The 19413-nt window shown below is 56.0% G+C and overlaps 8 protein-coding genes across 8 annotated transcripts; 5 read left to right on the top strand and 3 right to left on the bottom strand.

The window, feature by feature from the left end:
* Window positions 1–359: 359 nt before the first annotated feature.
* L226DRAFT_260046 (uncharacterized protein) lies at window positions 360–899 on the bottom strand. The gene has a single exon (XM_067673361.1). It carries the CDS (start codon window positions 792–794, stop codon window positions 435–437), a length of 360 nt encoding a protein of 119 aa, XP_067530584.1. The 5' UTR covers window positions 795–899; the 3' UTR covers window positions 360–434.
* A 180-nt stretch (window positions 900–1079) lies between these two features.
* L226DRAFT_493455 (uncharacterized protein) lies at window positions 1080–3232 on the top strand. The gene is made up of 3 exons (XM_067677439.1): window positions 1080–1670; window positions 1729–1988; window positions 2042–3232. Exons 1-3 carry the CDS (start codon window positions 1516–1518, stop codon window positions 3160–3162), a joined length of 1536 nt encoding a protein of 511 aa, XP_067530585.1. The 5' UTR covers window positions 1080–1515; the 3' UTR covers window positions 3163–3232.
* Window positions 3233–4260: 1028 nt separating this feature from the next.
* L226DRAFT_539258 (NAD(P)-binding protein) lies at window positions 4261–5438 on the top strand. Its single transcript, XM_067681651.1, has 4 exons — window positions 4261–4368; window positions 4434–4886; window positions 4946–5004; window positions 5059–5438. Exons 1-4 carry the CDS (start codon window positions 4338–4340, stop codon window positions 5383–5385), a joined length of 870 nt encoding a protein of 289 aa, XP_067530586.1. The 5' UTR covers window positions 4261–4337; the 3' UTR covers window positions 5386–5438.
* Window positions 5439–6046: 608 nt separating this feature from the next.
* On the top strand, window positions 6047–7367 carry L226DRAFT_539260 (NAD(P)-binding protein). The gene is made up of 4 exons (XM_067681652.1): window positions 6047–6099; window positions 6149–6606; window positions 6662–6713; window positions 6768–7367. Exons 2-4 carry the CDS (start codon window positions 6182–6184, stop codon window positions 7116–7118), a joined length of 828 nt encoding a protein of 275 aa, XP_067530587.1. The 5' UTR covers window positions 6047–6099; window positions 6149–6181; the 3' UTR covers window positions 7119–7367.
* Window positions 7217–8906, bottom strand: L226DRAFT_539262 (WD40 repeat-like protein). The gene is made up of 6 exons (XM_067681653.1): window positions 8769–8906; window positions 8579–8715; window positions 8156–8526; window positions 7844–8103; window positions 7383–7785; window positions 7217–7334 (listed from the first exon to the last, which is right to left on the bottom strand). Exons 1-6 carry the CDS (start codon window positions 8876–8878, stop codon window positions 7311–7313), a joined length of 1305 nt encoding a protein of 434 aa, XP_067530588.1. The 5' UTR covers window positions 8879–8906; the 3' UTR covers window positions 7217–7310.
* A 149-nt stretch (window positions 8907–9055) lies between these two features.
* L226DRAFT_493467 (transcription elongation factor) lies at window positions 9056–10930 on the top strand. Its single transcript, XM_067677440.1, has 9 exons — window positions 9056–9219; window positions 9297–9359; window positions 9420–9585; window positions 9625–10019; window positions 10204–10329; window positions 10386–10439; window positions 10496–10506; window positions 10572–10592; window positions 10669–10930. The coding sequence occupies exons 1-9, from the start codon at window positions 9157–9159 to the stop codon at window positions 10682–10684; spliced, it is 915 nt and encodes a 304-aa protein (XP_067530589.1). The 5' UTR covers window positions 9056–9156; the 3' UTR covers window positions 10685–10930.
* A 433-nt stretch (window positions 10931–11363) lies between these two features.
* On the top strand, window positions 11364–12084 carry L226DRAFT_575114 (clathrin coat assembly protein ap17; the record flags this gene model as incomplete). Its single annotated transcript, XM_067685155.1, has 6 exons — window positions 11364–11387; window positions 11443–11502; window positions 11568–11639; window positions 11703–11823; window positions 11877–11929; window positions 11983–12084. 6 exons carry the CDS (start codon window positions 11364–11366, stop codon window positions 12082–12084), a joined length of 432 nt encoding a protein of 143 aa, XP_067530590.1.
* A 933-nt stretch (window positions 12085–13017) lies between these two features.
* On the bottom strand, window positions 13018–13901 carry L226DRAFT_493471 (uncharacterized protein). Its single transcript, XM_067677441.1, has 4 exons — window positions 13693–13901; window positions 13437–13621; window positions 13275–13384; window positions 13018–13176 (listed from the first exon to the last, which is right to left on the bottom strand). The coding sequence occupies exons 1-4, from the start codon at window positions 13819–13821 to the stop codon at window positions 13169–13171; spliced, it is 432 nt and encodes a 143-aa protein (XP_067530591.1). The 5' UTR covers window positions 13822–13901; the 3' UTR covers window positions 13018–13168.
* Window positions 13902–19413: the final 5512 nt, after the last annotated feature.

Below are 19413 nucleotides of genomic sequence, written 5' to 3' on the forward strand. Positions count from 1 at the left end.
TACAAAGACAACGCATATGTGTTTATAACGCGGCGGAATATGTACTCGAGTACATGTCCCTCTCTTCATGCAACGATCGCAGTGGCAGCAGCCCTAGGCACCCTCCTGCGCGCAAAGCTCGAGCACGCCCCGTCCTCCGTCCAGTCGCCCACCGAGCCCCCTTGGCCGTCCAGAGGTGTCCGTTGTAGACCACCTGGTCGCCACCGTTGTACGCCACGTTCGCCACCCACGAGTCCACCGCTGCGCAGCTGCCCGCAGTGGCCGTCGGGGAGGCAGAAGTCGTAGTCGCGGTGGTGGATGCAGCGGTGGTCGTGACGGTCGAGGGCGTGGAGACGGAGAGCATGGTCGTGCTCGCGGAGGTGGTGAACACGGTCACGGGGGAGGAGGTCGTCCCGCCGTTGCCGTCCTGGCGGATCGCGTTCTTGATGCCTTGGTCAAAGCGTCCGTTGGCTGTGGTGAGTAGTACGCGTGAGTAAGAGTCCAGTGCAATGAGAGGTGGATTGAGAGTCAGAGGAGGAACCGTAAGCCTGCGAGGCGTCCCAGAGCATGACCCCACCAAAGGACGAGTACTGGCTGCGTGCTCCAAGCGCAATGCTTGAGAGCGTAGCGAGGTCGATGTAGCTGCCGCCAGCGGTATCGGAGGTGGGCGCACCAATGTAGATCTTCACATTGGGGTTGGTGGAGGTGGACTTTGCCCAATTATCCCTGAAGTTCACGAACGCAAGTGGGATCGCGTTGATCGAGTCGTCCTGCGTGTAAGCGTGCGTGAATGCTTGGCGTGGCGAAGAAAGCATGAGGACTGTACCTGGCAGTAGTAAGACAAGGTCTGTTGCCAGTTCGCTTGGTCGGTATGCGTCGCACCGTAGGAGTTCTGGCCCCAGTAGCCTCAGTCACCCCAGCTGGCGCTTGATGTTCCATTTCTGGATTCTAAGAATGGGAAACTCATCAAACGGCGAGCGCGCGTGTGTTGGCACGACCCGCAACTTGGTCTTGGTGCGTAAGTATACGGTTAATTGACTCTTTTCGATAATATCCTTCTGTCTTCACCGGGTAAACTATCTGACATGCCATTGAAACAGCTTTGATACGCTTTCATCGACGATATAACGCATGATCTGCCGATGTGGACTTTGCAAGTCAGTCATGGACGCCAGTGCTTTCCTCGAGCGCATACTAGGAGTCACAGGGCTCGTCCAGAAGATCAACTACCACGTAAGAAGTGATCCGAGGGCCAACATTGAAAACACGCCTACGCCAACATGTCCTTATCAGCGCAATCCTGCAATTTGTGGGTCCAACCAGCGCATATCCGGGTCACAGTTCTGGAAACGTCCGTGCTCTGACGTCCTTGCGGACGCTTCGGAGACTCTGACTTGCTTCTAACCAACGTGTATGCGATCAATCAGTTCGTCCTCGCGTCCATAAGATGAGCCGCGACCACAAAGTCCACCTCCTACGTGATTAGCCTGACCATCCTTTCCTGCACCGTCATTCTATCCCCACTCCCACGCAAACATGCCTAGCTCGTCGAGGAAATATCCTGTCACTCCACTCTTGAACCGTCTTCGCAACACACTCTCCGGCGACGCTGCACCCTTCTGCACCAGTGGCACTCTGGAAATCCCCGAGCAGCACTTCTCACTCTGGTATGGTTTAGGCAACGATGCGAGGTACGCCACGCTTCATGCGCTACCCCACGCAGTTCCCAAATGACCCGCTGCTCTGCAGGCAGGTCGATCTCTCTACATCCTCGTCCGAGTCGCTCGACGCGCTCGAGAGTGCGTGCGAGGCCGCCACTTTCGGCAGGAATCAAGAGACCGTGCTCGACGAATCCTATCGTAAAGCTGGCAAAATGGATACCAACAAGTTCTCTCTCCCATTCGACGTCGAGAAGTCAGGCCTCATCGATGTCGTGAAGACCGGTCTCCTTATCGGGGAAAGGGAGCAGAATTACGTTGGTGCGGAGCTCTATAAGCTCAATGTATACGGTACGTTCAGTGATCCATAACCTGATTTATACACCGAGATAACGTCTCTACAGGTAAAGATGCCTTTTTCAAGCCGCACAAAGACACCCCGCGAGGCACGAACATGTTCGGCTCGCTCGTCATCGTGTTTCCGACACCTCACGAGGGTGGTGCGCTCATTCTGCGGCACGAGGGCAAGGAGTGGATCTTCGACGCTGCGAAAGTGCTCGCATCTTCCCCATCGAAGCGGATCGCCTACGTCGCGTTCTTCAGTGATGTGGAGCACGAGGTGACCCGCGTGCTGAGCGGCCACCGCGTGACGATCACTTACAACCTGTACTGGACGGGTCCGCCTCGAGTTGCACCACCGCCTGGCCTGTCGGTTCTGCACCCTCTTCGTGAGAGCCCGTCTGAGGTCGAGAGCATCCTCAGTGTGCTCCTCGCCGACCCCGCGTTCTTGCCGGATGGCGGGACACTAGGCTTCGGCCTTCGCCACGCGTATCCCTTCCCCAGGGTGTGGGACGGGTCTATGGAGGACCCTCTCGTCTCTCTCGAGGAATGGCTCAAGGGCGGCGATGCAGCCCTGTTCCAAGCGGTCGAGGCGCAGTCCCTCGAGCCGCTCCTGCGACTCGTGTACGAGTCCGAACTATATCCCCCGCTGGTCATCATGATGGACCATATGATCGACCCTAGTTGGTGGAATGAAACTCTTGAGGACGTGGAGTACGTTCTCCTCCACGATCGGGGCGGCGTTGGGCTCGTCGCCAAGCAATTCGGGCCCTCGCGCAAGAAGCGACGAGACAACGGCTACGACTCGGACCGGGTCTTTCGTGCAAGGGAGGCTGTCGATGTTCACTGGGTCAACAAGTGCGAAAAGTGGAACGGAGTGTGTTCCGAGTATATTGCATATGGCAACGAGTCGAGCATCGCGTATCTCTATATGCGCATCGCGCTGCTCGTCGACGTTGGGCCTGCTGGGAACCGCACTGATATCAGTGCCGTTCAAGGAGTTCATTCGCCCCGTATTCTCGAGGATGATGAGCGCATTGCGTATTCAGACTCGGAGGAGGACGAGGATGAGGAAGAAGAGGGAGAAGAGGACGAGGACGAGGAAGAAGAGGGAGAAGAGGACGAGGACGAAGCAGAAGAGGGAGTAGAGGACGAAGAGGACAAGGAAGAGGAAGGACAAAGATAAGATCAACACGACTCGGAAGTGTATAGTATGGAGTCGGACGAGAAGAAGGATCCTGTCAACGCGTAGGCCCAAATGAGTAGCTTACTGGTCTGAGGTTATCGATGGGAGAGCGTTGAGGAGACCGAGCAGAACGAGACACGCCGCGGAGAAGTTGAGTAGGAGAAACTTCCTATCTCGAGAGCTGTAAGTAATCAGACTGAGACAATCTGACGAAACTGGCGGGCACAACTTGCCACTGACAAGAGCTACGGTACAACAAAGAGCAAATAAGGTCATATGACATACAGGAACGAGGCACATAGCGATCATGGGAGACAACAGCCACTTCAAGTCCGAAAGCGGCAAGTCAAGCGCCGTCCACTAACCTTCCTCTCCCTCGAGGCTCAAGTCGTTGTATTCTACACGTCAGGTGACCGGATTCCTGAATAACATCCACAGCGTCACTGTGCACAGCTATTCCCGCTAACACCACGGATAACATGGGTCAGGAGTACCAAGTGAGTAGCCACCCAGGGCCGCAAGGTGTGTACCGCATGAGCGTTGCGTGATTATGGTGGCGCGTCCCAAGCTAGCCGGCTTCAAAACTGCAGATGTAGAGGAGTACGCGTTATGGTGTCTGAGATTGATTACGATCAGTCACTACTTACTGCGCCCACGAAGTCTCAATGAATCACCTACCGGGCGATTGCGTACGTAGCTATAGCGTCTATTGATGCCGACCAAACTCGAGGTACGGCGCGTACTGCACTCTGCCGTAAGTACGCGTGTGTACGAGCTTCGCAATCGCGCTTCCACAGCTTCGTCTACCACGAAAGTATCCCGACCGTCATCGATAGACCAAGGTGACTACATTCACAGCACGGATTGAACCGAGCGGCAAGACACCGATCGGATTCGACTGACATGGTCGGGCAATTATGAGCGAAGACCCACTTGAATCTCCCACACACACCGGTCTCATACCAATACCCTCCATGCGTACACAAAGGGGCCTGATCATCGTTCCGCGTACGCGGCGCTGCGGCTTTGCAATCCGGCATCAACAGGGTGGTGACCATGAGAAGCGCCCGGACTGCCAAGCCTCTGAGGGGCACCGGCCAGAAAGTTCAGTATATATGCAGCATGAAGGTGGACGGAGAATGGCCATCGAATCCTCAGCAAAGCAATCGCAAAACATGTCATCTTCATCTTCTCGTGTCTGGCTCCGTGAGTCACCGTCTGACTCTCGACCGCCGGGAGCTTGCATACTGACAACCATCCCCACTGCCCAGTTACTGGTACATCGACGGGCTTCGGCCTCCAGATGGCACGCTGCGCACTGGCGCACGGCGACAAGGTCGTCGCGACGCTCCGCAAGCCGGATACGCTCGCCGACTTTGCCTCCAAGTACCCCGCCTCCCAGCTCCTCCTCGTCAAGCTCGACGTCACGAACAAGCAGGAGGTCAAGGACGCGTTCCAGAAGGCCAAGGATGCGTTCGGCCGCGTCGACGTCGTCTTCAACAACGCCGGCTTCATGGTGGCTGGGGAGGCGGAGGCGATCCCGGATGACTCTGCCCGCAAGATGTTCGATACGAACTTCTGGGGCGCCGCGCAGGTCTCGCAGGAGGCGGTCAGGTTCTTCCGTGAGGAGAACAGCCCTCAAGGAGGGTACCTGATCCAGAACAGCGCCTCGTCGATCTTTGCGAACATTCCCCTCATGGCGTTCTATACAGCTAGCAAATGCGGTGAGAATGGGGAACGGACTGTCATGTCGAGCTGCCGCTTACGTATATGCTTTCCGCAGCGCTGGAAGGACTGACTGCTACCTTGAGCAAGGAAGTAAGCCCGTCGTGGAACATCAAGGTGAGCATCACTATCCGTACTCAGCTGCCCAGTCAAAACTCACCTGCCGTGCAGTTCACCTCCGTTGAGCCCGGCGCATTCGTCACGGAGTTCATGAACAACGTTGAGAGGACGCCCCAGCATCCGGCGTACACAGACCCTTCCTTGCCGACCGCGGTCATGCGCGAGATGTACGCGCACCCCGAGAGTCTGCCGTTCGAATTTAACGATCCGGCCAAGGGCGTCGAGAAGCTCTTCGAGCTGTCGAGGCTGCCGAATCCGCCCCTCCAGTTCCCGCTTGGCCGCGACGCGGTGAAGTTCCTCTCCGATGCCACGGCGGAGCACACCAAACTAGTGGAGAAGTATGGTTCGTGGTCGAACGATCTCGTGTACAGAAAGTGATAGATGCGGTGGGATGGGGGGCACTAGAGCTATGGTGTGCCCTGTTGTGACGTTCGCATAGTATGTAGTAACCATACAGTCTGGCAAGGGTGCATTAGCATCAAGTGACACGCCAGTCTTGTATACAGATATCAGACGGACCTAGCATCATCCGGGATTGAAGTCAGACATGACCCTATGCTGGGATGGCACGGTGGAGACGTCCTCGTATTGGTACCATGACTTGAACAGGGTGAAGCAGGAAGCATAACTTCAACTTGGCGTGGCGGGTAGTTATTCCCAAGGTGATTTGTAGGCTTCTGCTTCTGCTTCGATGAGCTGGATCCGGGTATCCAACCTAAGGCGCTCTACATACTGATGTAAGCGCACCGGACAATACTGCACTGACCGTCGAATCTCGGCGTAGCGCCATCATCCCTTAAATGCAACACAGCTAGCACGAATGAAGTAGACAGCAGCGCAATTTAGGCTGTGAGCGTATATGGAATGAACGGAAAAACGGCGTGTATAGTCATCGATGCGTGTAATTTCATGACGCGGCGACGCGGCTTCCCGCTTCGGCGTCCGGAGTATGGTCATGGAAGCCGCCCTAACCACAAAGAACGCGCGTAGGTAAGAGAAGCATATAAGGACAACGGTGGCCGACATCGGAAACATACCGCTGACATTCAGGATCCTCCACACGCGTCATGACTTCTCCTCGTGTCTGGCTTAGTACGTCCGACCACCCACGCCGGAGTACGCGTACTGATGGTCCCTCGCAGTCACCGGCGCATCGTCGGGCTTCGGCCTCGAGATGGCGCGTTACGCTCTTGCCCAAGGCGACAAAGTCGTTGCAACCCTCCGCAAGCCCAACGCGCTCGCCTCCTTCGCCTCCAAGTACCCCTCCTCCCAACTTCTCCTAATCAAGCTCGATGTCACGAACCAGCAGGAGATCAGAGACGTGTTCCACAAGGCCAAGGATGCGTTCGGCCGCGTCGACGTCGTCTTCAACAACGCGGGCATCGTCATCGCAGGCGAAGCAGAGGCAACCCCGGAGGAGTCCGCCCGGAAGATGTTCGAGACGAACTTCTGGGGCGCCGCGCACGTCTCCCTTGAGGCAATCAGGTTCTTTCGCGACGAGAACGAGCCACAGGGAGGCCGCCTGATACAGACGAGCGCCGCGGCTGGGTTCGTTGGACTGCCTATGCTAGGCTTCAATGCCGCTAGCAAACATGGTGGGTCAGCAACTAGAGCCGTCATGCCCACGTTGAAGAGCACTCACGGATGTATGTAGCGTTGGAGGGACTCACGGAGGCTCTGATCAAGGAGTTGCTTGGAACATCAAGGTATGAGCAACGACTCTCACGGATAGACATGGCCCACTAATGACCTGCTCACAGATAACCACCGTTGAACCAGGAATCTTCACGACTGCGTTGGAAACAAACGCCGAGTTCCTACCACAGCATCCGGCGTACACGGACGATTCCTCGCCGACATCCATCGCGCGCAAGATGCTCGCCGAGCTTCGGTCAAATGGGGGAGTCGTGAAGAAATCCCCAGTGAAGTTTGCCCAGAGGATCTTCGAGTTGTCGGAGTTGCCGAATCCTCCCGCTCGTCTCCCGCTCGGCCACGACTGCATCGCTATGTTGAAGGGCCAAGTCGCCAAACTAACGAAAGCAACTGAGGAGTACGCGTCCTGGTCGGACGACCTAGGCTTCGAGGACGTGACGAGCTATGCGGCTGGATAAGGCCATACTTATGTGATCCTGTAACGTAAAAGCCTCTGACTTGGCGAACACTGTAGGATCAGTGCTATTCTTCAAGCATCATGAGAAAGATTACACACAGACAACTCCGATAGCAAGCACCTGTATGCAGGAAATAGCGCGTGATACATATAAGGAGTCCGCAGCCGATACAATATACACCTAGATAACATATCACTGCGGCTGCTCCGCGTAGACCTAGACAGAAATTAGATTGGGTTGTACAGCGTGAACGGAGTGGCATACCTTGATGGTCTTGTCCGCTCCACCAGTAATCAACCGAGTGCCCGTCATGTCGAATGTTGAACAGAACACGCCCGCCTCCGCCTCCAGAGAACCAGGTTGCGGGATATCGTCTAGGTTCTGAAACGCCGTGCCCGTGTTCCAATCCCAGAATGACAGGGTACCGTTGTCCCCGCCGGAGAAGAACACGCCTTCTGAGTTGACGGAGAGGGTGTTGATGATGGCATTGTGGCCGCTAAAGTTGAACACGAACGTGCCCTCCGGGCACTTCCACTTCTTGATGTTATTTCCACCCGCCGAGGCGGAGGCGAAGGTGTACTCCGTCGGGTGGATGGCGAGAGCGCGCACAGACTTCTTGTGGTGCGTGAGAGTGACCATCGTCTTTCCAGCGGCAAGGTCCCATAGTCTACATATGGCTGGCGTGAGTATAAAAGGGTATTATAGCATGATGACGATGCACGCACCGGACGGTCGAGTCCATACTAGCGGTGATGACCTGTGGGTCGGATTCCTGGCACTTCACATCTGCGACAGTAGCAGTGTGGCCAGCGAGAACATGAATTTGTGCTTTTGTCCGCATATCCCATACACGCGCTGACGCGTCACGACCGGAAGTCACAAGGACGTCGAGCGTGGGGTGCAGGCTCAGCGCATACACTCCAGAGAGGTGACCATGATAATGCCGGATGACCTTGTTGGCCTCGAGGTCCCAACACTTGACCATCTGTGCGCTTGTGAGCAAACGTTCGTGCGCATACAGCATGCAAGAAGCAAACCTTATCTTCTCCGCATGAGAACAGGTAGGGATGCCGTGATGACACAGCCAAACCCCGAACGGTGGAAATGTGGCCCGTTAATGACAGCTTGAGCTCACCAGACGCGAGGTCCCAGATCTTGATGACACGGTCTCCGGCACCAGTCGCGAACCACTTGTTTCCTGGCTCGACTGCAACGCTCCGTACCCATCCGAGATGCCCAGAGATGACACGCATGAGCTTCCATGGTGGATGGTATGTGGGCTTGACTGTCCGTGTCGTTTTGTGTAGCTGCAGGGCGCGGGTGAGGTTGTTGTTGGATGTGAAAGTGGACTGCTGGGGCGGAGGAGTGTTGTCTATTTGTCGGATCAGGGCACCTGCTTCTGCGCTCGCTGTCTCTAGAAATGAGTGACTGCTTGAGTACATCCAGATGCATATACCTACGTCCTGCTGTTATCATCTTGCGCTGCTCCTTTGGTTTCGCGGGGCCTACGGGACCCTGCTGGGCGAGTAGGGCTGCGGGAAGTTGCTTGACCTCCTTGTACTCGTCGTTCAACTTGACAGACATCCGTATCCGCGCACTAGCAGACTGTTCGAAAGACTGTTCGTGCAGTCACGATATGCTGAGACGCACCTCTTTTCCTCATCCTTGTACGTCTCATCCAAACCCGCCGCAAATATGTCTCGCGTCCGCTTCCCGCATACTTGCAGCAACGGATTCAAGGGTGGAAGCGACGAAGTCATTTCAAAGGGAGAGAACTAGCCAGAGGAAAAGCAGGACAGCGAATAGGGCCTTTTGGACGGTGGTGGCGGCAGCAAGCTCGACGCGAAAGACGGCGAGCGCGCCAATGGTGCTTGTTTATCCTGCTTTGTCAGCAACGCCCTTCGCCGTCGCGCGCGACTCGCGCGACGCCTTTGGACTCGACCACAACGCATGCTACGCTGTCGAAGACGCGGGAGTGGCTTCTATCATCACTGAGCATATCGAGGATTCCACCGTGTAACGTAGAGCGTAGACAACGATGTCCGCCGCCTCCGAGCTCAAGCCGCTCGTGAAGTCCTTAAACAGCGCCTCGTCGGAAGAGGTGTGTAGCGAGTTTCCCTATGGTCTCCCCGTTCAGTTGCATTTTATGTCGTTTCTCACCCTCTTCACCGTCACCAGGAGACACTGAAGATCCTGAATACACTCAAGGATTTCGCGAAGATCACTGAGGCGGTCCTCAGGGTACGTGCTTGAGTGTGGTGGCGCGGGCAGTCGACTCACGCGACGTCTCGCGACGCGCAGGAAAGCAAGGCGGGTCTCGCGGTAGGAAAGTTACGCTCCAACGCGTCCAAGCCTGTGTCAGAGCTCGCGAAGGAAATTGTGAGGAAGTGGAAGCATGAAGTTGAGCGGGAAAAGGCTGCAGGCGGTGGGTCGAAGGGGGCGGCAAAACCTCCAGGTGCGTCTGCTCGTATCCTCTGACTTTACCCCGCTCGAGCTGGCCATCTAGCTGCGAAGAAGGCCGTGAGTTCCTCAGCTGCCGCAACACCATCCACCCCCGTAACGCCATCGGGGTCTGGCGGTACCAAGTTCAATGACACTCGCTCGGCCAAGAGCGACGGCATCAAGGTGGAGTACACTGGGGACAAGACGCGAGACAAATGCGCAGAGCTCATCTATGATGCTCTCGTCTTCGACTCTGGAGCACCTAGCGAACTCATCCTTAACCGCGCCAAGGACGTGGAGAAGACGGTCCTGAACGACCACGGCGGTACAACAGCAGCCTACAAGGCGAAGATCCGGTCTTTGTTCGTGAACCTGAAGGACAAGAACAATCCTGGCCTCCGAGAAAGCGTCATCTCTGGAGACCTTCCTGTCTCAAGATTCTGCAAGATGAGCAGCCAGGTGCGTCTTGCAAATTAATCGATGTTTCTCCGGGGTGTAGGCCGTTTCGTGATGTGATACAAGCGGCATACAGTGGCGCGATTGCATCGCAGTAAAACCATGACTGCATATAGACGGCATACAACCACGCTTTATGCCCAGTTCTAGCTTTGTAGCAGCGATCATAGTCTAACAAGTCTCGCAGGATATGGCCTCGGAAGAGAGGAAACGCGCAGACGAGCTTATCGCACAGCAAAACTTGTTCAACACCCTCGGCGCAGGAGAGCAAGAAGCTGAGACGGATGCCTTCCAGTGCGGACGCTGCAAGCAGGTGCGCTTTACTCCATATGCCTTTCTCGAGTGAACCCGTGTTGAGGCGCCTCGCAGCGGAAATGCCGGTACCGACAAGCGCAAACTCGGAGTGCCGATGAGCCGATGACCGTAAGTCCATCTTTGCAGCATATCAGCGAATAAATGATGACATTGCCTTTTGCCAGACCTTTGTAACGTACGCGCAGCTCCCTGACCTCCATACGAGCGAGAGACTAACATGCTTCACCTACCTGGCCGCAGTTGTACCGTATGTAATAATAGGTTCGTCGCCGACATCCGTCCTCTCTTTCCGACACTTTTCGCTGACAGACTCCGTACGACTCTCGCTCGTCCACAGATGGAAGTTCTCGTAGATCACCCACATATAATCACTCCCCGCACCAGCTTCCGGTGCTATTTCCACCGCTATCTGCCATGCAGCCTCCATGCTTACGCTGGCCGACTCGGAGCGTCAGTCCGCGCCCTTCGCCCATGCCATGCTGTGTGCAATACCGCCGGTTCTCCCGCACCCTCATGTTCTTGCCACATGTAATCATTCTTTCTCTTTGTTCCTTCGCCACGCAGCTATTGGTTCTTGCATGTATCTCATATTTGGACCGCTCGGGCCAGCAAGAGGTCTCGTGATCAGACGTGCAGAAACACTTCCGATTCAGATAAAATGGGTAAGTCATCTTTCTTAGACAGAACACTCTGCCTGCTTGCAGTCATCATGGCTGTAAGGAACACTGGAGGTCGAGAATAACTACTTACAGTATAAACTTCGGTGAAGGAGAAGTAACTTAAAGCACTAGTACTTCCAGTCACTCAGATTGAAAGAGCGATTGATGACAATATTTAGTTGGACATTTTATCTCCGCCTTGATTCTATCAGCGGACTTGCTAAGACTTGTTGTGGCTCTCAATACGGCTTTGCTTACTCCTCCCATTCCCCACATATCCTTCCGACTCCAGCTTGAGCACGGCTGCTAGGACAACAAAGGTTGTAATCAGGCGAACAGGAGCTTGTCTCTAGCCTCGACTTTACCACCCGCTATGATCAGGTTCATTCTTGTTCAGGTGTGTGCGGGCTTCAAGGTTACGGAGGTGGATCCATGGTTGAGCGGTTTGGCAGAACCGTCAAGGCAAGACACGGCTGTCTAAGTGGTACGTTCCGTACGATGACGACGAGAAGGTCCGAAATCTTTCACGCAATGAAGCATGCTTGGAGAACCAGGCTTACCCTGCGGTTACGACCAGGTTCGCCTGCGCGGAGAGGTGCACCGGTTAGTCGCGCCGAGGGACCAGAAATACCAGTCGAATTTCGTTGAGGTGCGTTGCTTCTTGTCCGGATGTGCAGGAAGGCGTGGTGAACCAGGGCGCGGGGATGGGTAGTTCCGCAACCACAAGGTCGTGTACCGTCGCTATGCCGGGCTGTTCTTCTGCATCTGCGTCGACGCGAACGACAACGAGCTCGCGTACCTGGAGGCCATCCATCTGTTCGTTGAGGTTCTCGGTGAGTTTTATGCCTATTCCCTTGACTTCATATCTTATTCACTTTGCACCAAGACTCATTCTTCGACAACGTGTGCGAGTTGGATCTGGTCTTCAACTTCTACAAGGTGTGTGTGTGACTCGTCGATTAGTCGTCTTACCTGCCACTGATGTGCATCAGGTGTATGCCATCCTCGACGAGGTCTTCCTTGCAGGAGAAATTGAGGAGACGAGCAAGGATGTCGTGCTGGCAAGACTAGAGGCACTGGAGAAGCTCGAGTAAAGTGGACACGTCCCCCGAAATCCTCTGCTGGGTTTGGATCGTTCTGGGTTTGTACTATACCGCATATACATAATGATGTTTGCTGTGCCTCTGTCCCAACAGGTCCCTGGTAGCCCGCAAATAATGACGCCTCCGAAGTGGCTTCCTTGAGCCTTCCTGAAGTCCGTATCGGCTCCGTTCTTCGATATGCTTGCAGTCTATCGCGTCCATCTCCAGTCGTACGCCCATCCGTCGTCTATCAAAGACAAGGAGACACAGAACACACGGCATTATGCATACAAGTGAATACGGCTGATAATCCCGGCGGCACTACTTCCTAAAAATGGTCAGTCTATCTCAGCGTCCCAGTGTGTCAATATACGCATGTCCCGCGATGACGTACTCCTGAGCGCAGGAGACACTAGGTGTGGTCTTTCGGCTGCAGCTCCTCGCACATCACTCTCACGTCTAGTCAGGATCCGACTTGCTGTGAGAATATCGCCGGCAGCCTGGCGGCGTAGCATCTGTGGATAGGATCATATCCGCAAGACTAGAAGGTGTGTCTGTCAGTGTGTGCTGCGATAAGCCTGTTACGACGCGCGCCCCGTTAGTCGTGAATAACGCTCGGGAAGTCTGAGATTGCGAAATAGCAAACCACACAGGGTCTACCCTGGTTTCGATGACGCGCCTTCCAATCTATTGTCATGTTTAAGCCCTGTTCTGTACGTCAACATGCACTGTGGACTAAGCGCTTCCCACGTGCACAGTGGGGTGGACAACCTTCTAATGCGTCTTCGCAGATGCTAAAATGGACTACACGTCAACAACCGAGCAACATGACCATGTTCCTGATTTCGGGACAGGGCTTCATGGACAAACCGCATCCGTCGTCTGCATCTTGCGACCTCTAAGGTAAATGCCCGGGGGACATGCATTCGACAGCCTGACACGTCTCACGACTCCGCTTGGATTTCGCATGTGCAAACGATCATAGTCCGTGAAAATATCGAGGTACAAACATCATGTACGTGGCACTATTACTCGAAGTCCGCATACTCAACCGGGAACTGGCTTCACACAGCACGCGCGCGGCTGCTACAAGCCCTCAAAACCCTAAGGAACAGAAGCGCATGCCAGCGTGGTCAGACTTCAGCGCTCTGGGTCAGTACCACGTTGGTGCTGGTACGATGTTACATGGCGTCAACGCTCACCTTCCTCGAACCTCCAGCGCTGTTCTTCTCCTTCCTTGTCTGATAACTTCGCAGGGGTTGCCCCTCTATCCCCGATCTGGACTCCGAGGCGTCCGTTGGGTACGACAAGCCTGAGATCGAGTGAGCTACTCCGGTCGTCTCTCCGTTCGAATAGGTGCATACCGAAGGACAGACGGATCTTCCCGATCTGGACGTACGTCCCATTCCGTCTCAGTCCGCGTTGCGACGACATACGCGGAGGGCTTGGGGGTGCCGTCAATCCCGAGATAGAGCCCTGTCGCCACGTTTCGGAGGACCCATCGTGTCGCGCCAGGTTGCGGACCTGACCTAGCGCGCTCAGCCACCCACTGCGATACGCGAAATGATGCATGTCAGCGGCGCTGTGCAGACTCGCGGGAGGTCCTCCGTCGGTGCGTACCTTCTGATTGTCGCTATCATCCCAGGGCGCTCCCGCAACTGACTTGAAGTCAGCCATCGAGAGGTTGAGGACGACGCGAGTCTTCGTGTTGGTGAGCTTGTAGGTGTGTCCGGGCTGGAGGAAAGCCATGGTGCGTGTCCGGTATGGTTCGAATGTGCTAAGAGTGTCGCAACTTGCAATGTCGACGAGGTACAAGTGAGCAATGTCGGTGCTCAGCGGGATGGTGGAAGTCGAGACTTCGACCGCGTCCTTTTAAACTGTCCCTGTCCTGTGCTTGCCTCCTGAGCTCATAGAGAGCGCTGACACCAGGTGTCAATCTAGCCCCAAGGCTCCCAACCATGCACGATCGAGGGTCGTACGTATGGCGTACGTCGAGTAGCTCGGGTCGAGGCCCAGACCCTCGGGGTCCGTGTTGTGCGTACGGTGAAACGCCATCGCTCTCTCATGCTTCATTTGGGGTGCGAAGTACAAAGGAGCAAGAAGGATAGCAATTCGTTACAGGATGTGGCTGCCGTGGCTGCGGGCAAAGTTGTGACTGGGCCGGTACGATCGTACAGGTATGCACGGTTCCCTATTCGGCCTCCGTCCCGGGTCTGAATGCGACCCGAGTTCAGCACGACGATCCAGAGCGCAACTGATTGCCTTGCCTTGCCAGGAGTCATCTCTCTTCGACTATCGAGATCAATCATGCGTCAAGGTCCCGGGTTGACTTCGCGGGTACGAACCATGGTCACAAGCGGATGTTATACGTTTTAGATTCACCGATCCAACGCGACATGAATCTACGCGATGGTATCCCCGAGCGAGCCTGAGGTGTCTTTGATGGGAACACTCAGCTCAAGGGCGCGGCGGTATCCCAGTACGTATGATCATTCCTATGCGTCATCTCCGTGCACTCCAGAGCCCAGAAGGCTTTACTACAATGTCCTCGTGTTCACAGATACTCACTGAGCGCCCGTATAGGATTGGACATAATGTGCCGGAACGCCCACACACTGGTTTGATCGTGGCGTCCCGTAAACCGCTACAGACCACGTTTGTCGCACATCGTGCTGTTCGAAGGACTTTACGTGCGTCACTTGAACATCGCTTCCTAGCCTACCTCGCGGATGCCACGCTCCCGAGCCTTATCAAGTCGACCGTGGATTTTATCATGGCCAACAAGACTTCTTCGAAGCTATCCTACATACTTATCGCTCACGTTGCGCCGCCACGCGCTTACTGTCAACACACGAAGTCATGAGCCCGTTACGGAACGCTTCACATCGCTTCGATGGCAGGTGCCTGCATGAGAACCTCGAGCTCGCAGCTACGCCCTGATCATAGGTTGTGTACAGGGAGGTGAGTGTAGACCTTGTGGTTTTCCGATGTTTATGTGATATGCACACGATGCTGAGAACCAGGTACATAGAATCGGATAATGGTCTGCCTGCAACCAATGTAGAGCAGTCTCATGGGACACCCAAGGAACCGACACAAGCCGGTTCCACTGGCGCGCGTTCGTTCTACCGGCGAATGTGCCGTGCAGTTTGGGCCCCAATCTCACCGACTGAGATCGCTCTCAGACAGAGGACGTGCATGATCAGGACGCCTGACACAATATCCGGGGGCACTAGCGTAAAACATCGCAACCTTTAACCGGGGCCGTGGTGGCGCATCCAAGGGTGTCCTGCGATTGGCTGGGCGGCTGATGCAGCGTGCTGGTTCGGACGCGTGTTGCTCGTGGCATATCCTCCGGAGTGTTTTCTTTGGATGCTCAGCGTACTGATCTTGCTGCGATATGTTTCAGGGCATGTCGTGACTCCGGGCCCGCCCGAATGAGCCGCGAGGCAGGGCAACACGCCGACCAAATCCGGGCACGAGTCGGACAAGTATGGTACCGGTCCGGCACCAAGCACGCTGTTCTTGCCCCAGCGTCGATCATTATGGGGAATGCGACAACCACCCGCGCCGACAGTGTGACAAGCACCGCTGAGTCCAGTGCAAGGCCCAGACGATCAGAAGGTTCGTCGTTTCGCGGCTACGTCGATCATGGAAGTATGAGCCCGCGGCGCCGCCGGTGACCATGACCAGTGACCAGTGGCAAATTGGTTGTAACGCGTTGCACGTACGCCTATGGATCGGAATGACCAGCACAACGCACGCAGAGGTCAGGACTCCATTCCTGTCGGACCTGACTCCGTGGTGGTGTGATGTTCATTCTGCATATGAGGGTGCATCCCGTCGGTCTGCTGGTCGCTCGCCGACTCGGATGCCTTGGCAGGGAGAGGTCGAGGCCATGGAGCGCCCGTTGCTGCGCCCTTGAACAAGCAATACCCTTGCTTTCTTCTCCCGCACGATGGTGCTCGTCTGGCAATGTGTTCAGGTCATAGGCACGTTCCTATACTCCGCCTTTCTGGTGAGAACGAACTGTCCCACCGATCTTCGTCACGAGGGCGAACAGCTTATCACCCCGCTGCTATCGTGTTGCGGATCATGATGTACGATCTTCAGCGGCGTTTGAGATTGGGAATTACGCGTTCATGCTTGACCCGAGCTGGGATTGCGCTGTCCCTGAAGCAGTGTCCAGGCTAAAGCCACGAGCTATGTCTTCCCGGTCCGAGGACGCGCCCCGTACCCCACATTGTGCACCCCCACTTCTAGCCAGCGGCTGCGCTGGCGACACCAGTCTCTCGGGAACCTTCGCCAGTGGGTGGTGCTATGAAGTCTGGACTCAAAGCGGTCGTCGTCGTACAGGGGAAGCTACTGCTTCGAGGACTGTGTGCGATCGGCTTCGCCCCGCATGCTTCACGCTTCTTGGTTCCACATTCCTGGATCGTGCTTGAACACCCGAACGCTCCCATGCTGGCGCCTTTCCGGTGCGCGGTTCTCACCCCCCAGACTGGACGATAAACTTCCTAGATTGCCTTTGGGAGCGAGATCCACATGCTAACGAGCTCTATTGCAGATGTGACATGACAGGTCGGCTCAGACTTCTGGCCTCCTGCATGCTTGTCCCCACGTCAGGTACCATATTCATACGTCTGAAAACCCATCTTGGCGGATATGGATCCGTCCAGGCCTCGAGTGCCACCCCTCATATCGCCTTAGTACCGCTGGCAATCTGGCCCCACTACGTACTCGGCGAGTGCAACATTGCGGAGCCCTCCGTACCTGACATCCGACGCGAAGGACTTCCTGCAAACTTCTGGGGGGGCAGATCTGAAAGCTTGCAGGCGGTCCCTCGGTGGCGACTGTGACCTTCCCTCCCGCCCCCAGAGAGAGATCTGACGGGATCCGCTCCAACTCCAGAGCAGGCAACACAGGCCCGCCCGCCGGCGGCTCCTGACGCCGACGGAGCAGATCCTGCGGCACTGCCGCTTCTCAGGACTCTCGGTGCTACTATCATGAAGTTAAAACCATGTCATAATGGCCCGCTAGGACATCCCGGGGGACGCGACCGGTCATCGCCATATCGAGGGCCGCAGATCGCGTGCGAGAGCTAGCATGACATTATGGGCGCGCCGAGTTGGCCTGTGTGGTGTTGTGAGGGGACGACGGCCAGATCCCGCGTTCCTTGTCGCCTGGATTATTGAGCGCGCCGGAGGGTCGGAGAAGGTATGGCCGACGTGTCCGCATCCCCACACTGTATACGTATAACAGCTCGCTCAAGCCTGATGATCATCCTTGACAGGTACACTCTGATTGTTCGAGCATATCAAGCTGTGCATTTTGATGCCAAAGTCAGCACGTTATGCATGCGGTGAGCAGGCCTGAGCGTAAGCGTCATGGTCCTCACCTGGTCCGCGAAGACATCATGGTAATGCATTTCCATCGGTCTCGGTTCACCTCGCCTGCCAATGTGGAGAAGCAAGCACGTTCGTCTACTGCGCCTCCGACTCGGGAGGCTCTCTTTCACCACCTCGCCAAGGCCGCCTGAGCAGTGAGTTCACTAGAAGACGATCTAGGCATGTGTCATCGAACTCTCCTCTCCTGAGACGGATCAATGATCATCAACCATTGCTTTCAGGACGGATGTTACATCACGGGAAGCCGATCTTATTCACGAAGCGCACACAGTCGCAGAGGCAATATGGCTGCTCGACCAACGACTTCTCACGAAGAGCCTACACCTAGAGCCAAAATGCCGGCCTCGCTTCCTCTTCTTATGGGGCCGTCGCCAGAACGGCGCTTGGTCCGATCCGGTCCAGAACTGCAAAGAACCGAGGGCAGGTCCGCAATTCAAGTCCGAGCGAGCGTTCGCGGCAGCACTGAGGTGAGCCTGAGGCCCCTGCAGCGTCGCGATGAGATTTGATTGCGGAGTTCGCGGGTCTGACTAGGATACGGCGACATCTAGATACTGCGCACTTTGCGGAACGAGCACGTTCGTCTCCGCCTGAGCCAATCATTCAGCTGCCACAGTGGGGTTGGTGTGGTGTATTCCACTGCAGCACTGACGCCGCGCCCTCGGTCTGCCAAGGAACGACGACATCAGGTCCCCTTCCTCTCTTCTCTATCTCAGAACGCCGCCACAGCGCAGTACCCCTCTCGCTATGACCGGGGCACGTCGAGTGTGAGTGTCAAGTTGAGAGAGCGCGAGCCACGACATCGGTCAAGGTTCGACTCCTCGGGCCCATTGCTCTTCGCCGGTGCGACCACTGCGCCAAAACGGCTCTTGGACCGAATGCTTGCCCTCAGTGTCATTCAAATTGCGAGGGTACATGCGGACTACAGGACCTCGCAGTTGTATCCGTAACAGCCGGTACGGGATTCGCCGGGACCCTGGGGGGGTGGGGGGGAAAGCACGCACTGGTACCGTGACGTTCGTCTGCTTCTTACTAGTACTGGGCTGACTCGGAGAGAAAGCTGATCTCGTTCTACTACTGTTCTAGCTCCCAGTGGTGCATGCGCGGTGACGTGCCGTGGCCTGGCACACTGCTGTGCGCGATTTCGAGCCCTCTACGCCTCCTTGGATTAAGTACCACCACGTGCACACGCACCAACCCGGGCCCTTCCCACTCCGGTTGCACACCGCCCGCGCCGCGATACATCCTGCGAACGCATCGTCACTCTGAGCCTGAACGTGCTCCGGAGACACCGTAAGAAACGTCGAGAACGACACAGTCCAGTGCTGCCGCGCTAACCTCACAGGCCATGCTGCTCTCGACGTCCAAAGTCGGACAGGAGCCTGAACGTCGACCGCACGCCAAGCTACGCATGATTAGTTCCGACGTCCACCACCTTTTCCTGAGGCTCCCATCCCATCCCAGCTGCAGCCGCTCGTTCCTCGTTTCCTCGTTTCCTCGATTTCGGACTTCAAGCTTCCGAGCTTCGCCGGCACCGCCCGGTTGGTTTGTCCGGGAGCTCAGGCTCTCTTCATCCCTACACGACACCGTAGCCACAACGTCCGTCCAGCATGCTCCGTCCGCTCACTTGGGAAAAGTTGGCCCCGGTCGCCAAATTCAAGCTTCAAGCTTCAAGCTTCAAGTCCGACGGTCGACCACGAGTTGACGGACGTGCTCCCCTCCCCACAGTCCACCTGGACTCTGGAGGTACTCCGCGCGGGGCCGCAGTATCCGATGGCAACTTCACCAGAGGGAGGCACGGAAGAGGATGATTCAGATTCTGCAGCCCCGTCAGCTCCGAGAAGACCTTGGACTTCACAATTTCAGGCTGAACGTCAAAGTTGGCCCAGGTGTTGTTAAAGCCGAAAGCCAAGGTTCGCACCGTCTTGCTGTCAAC

The sequence above is a fragment of the Lentinus tigrinus genome (genome assembly GCF_003813185.1).
Source record: "Lentinus tigrinus ALCF2SS1-7 unplaced genomic scaffold L226scaffold_41, whole genome shotgun sequence".
Lineage (NCBI taxonomy): Eukaryota > Fungi > Basidiomycota > Agaricomycetes > Polyporales > Polyporaceae > Lentinus > Lentinus tigrinus.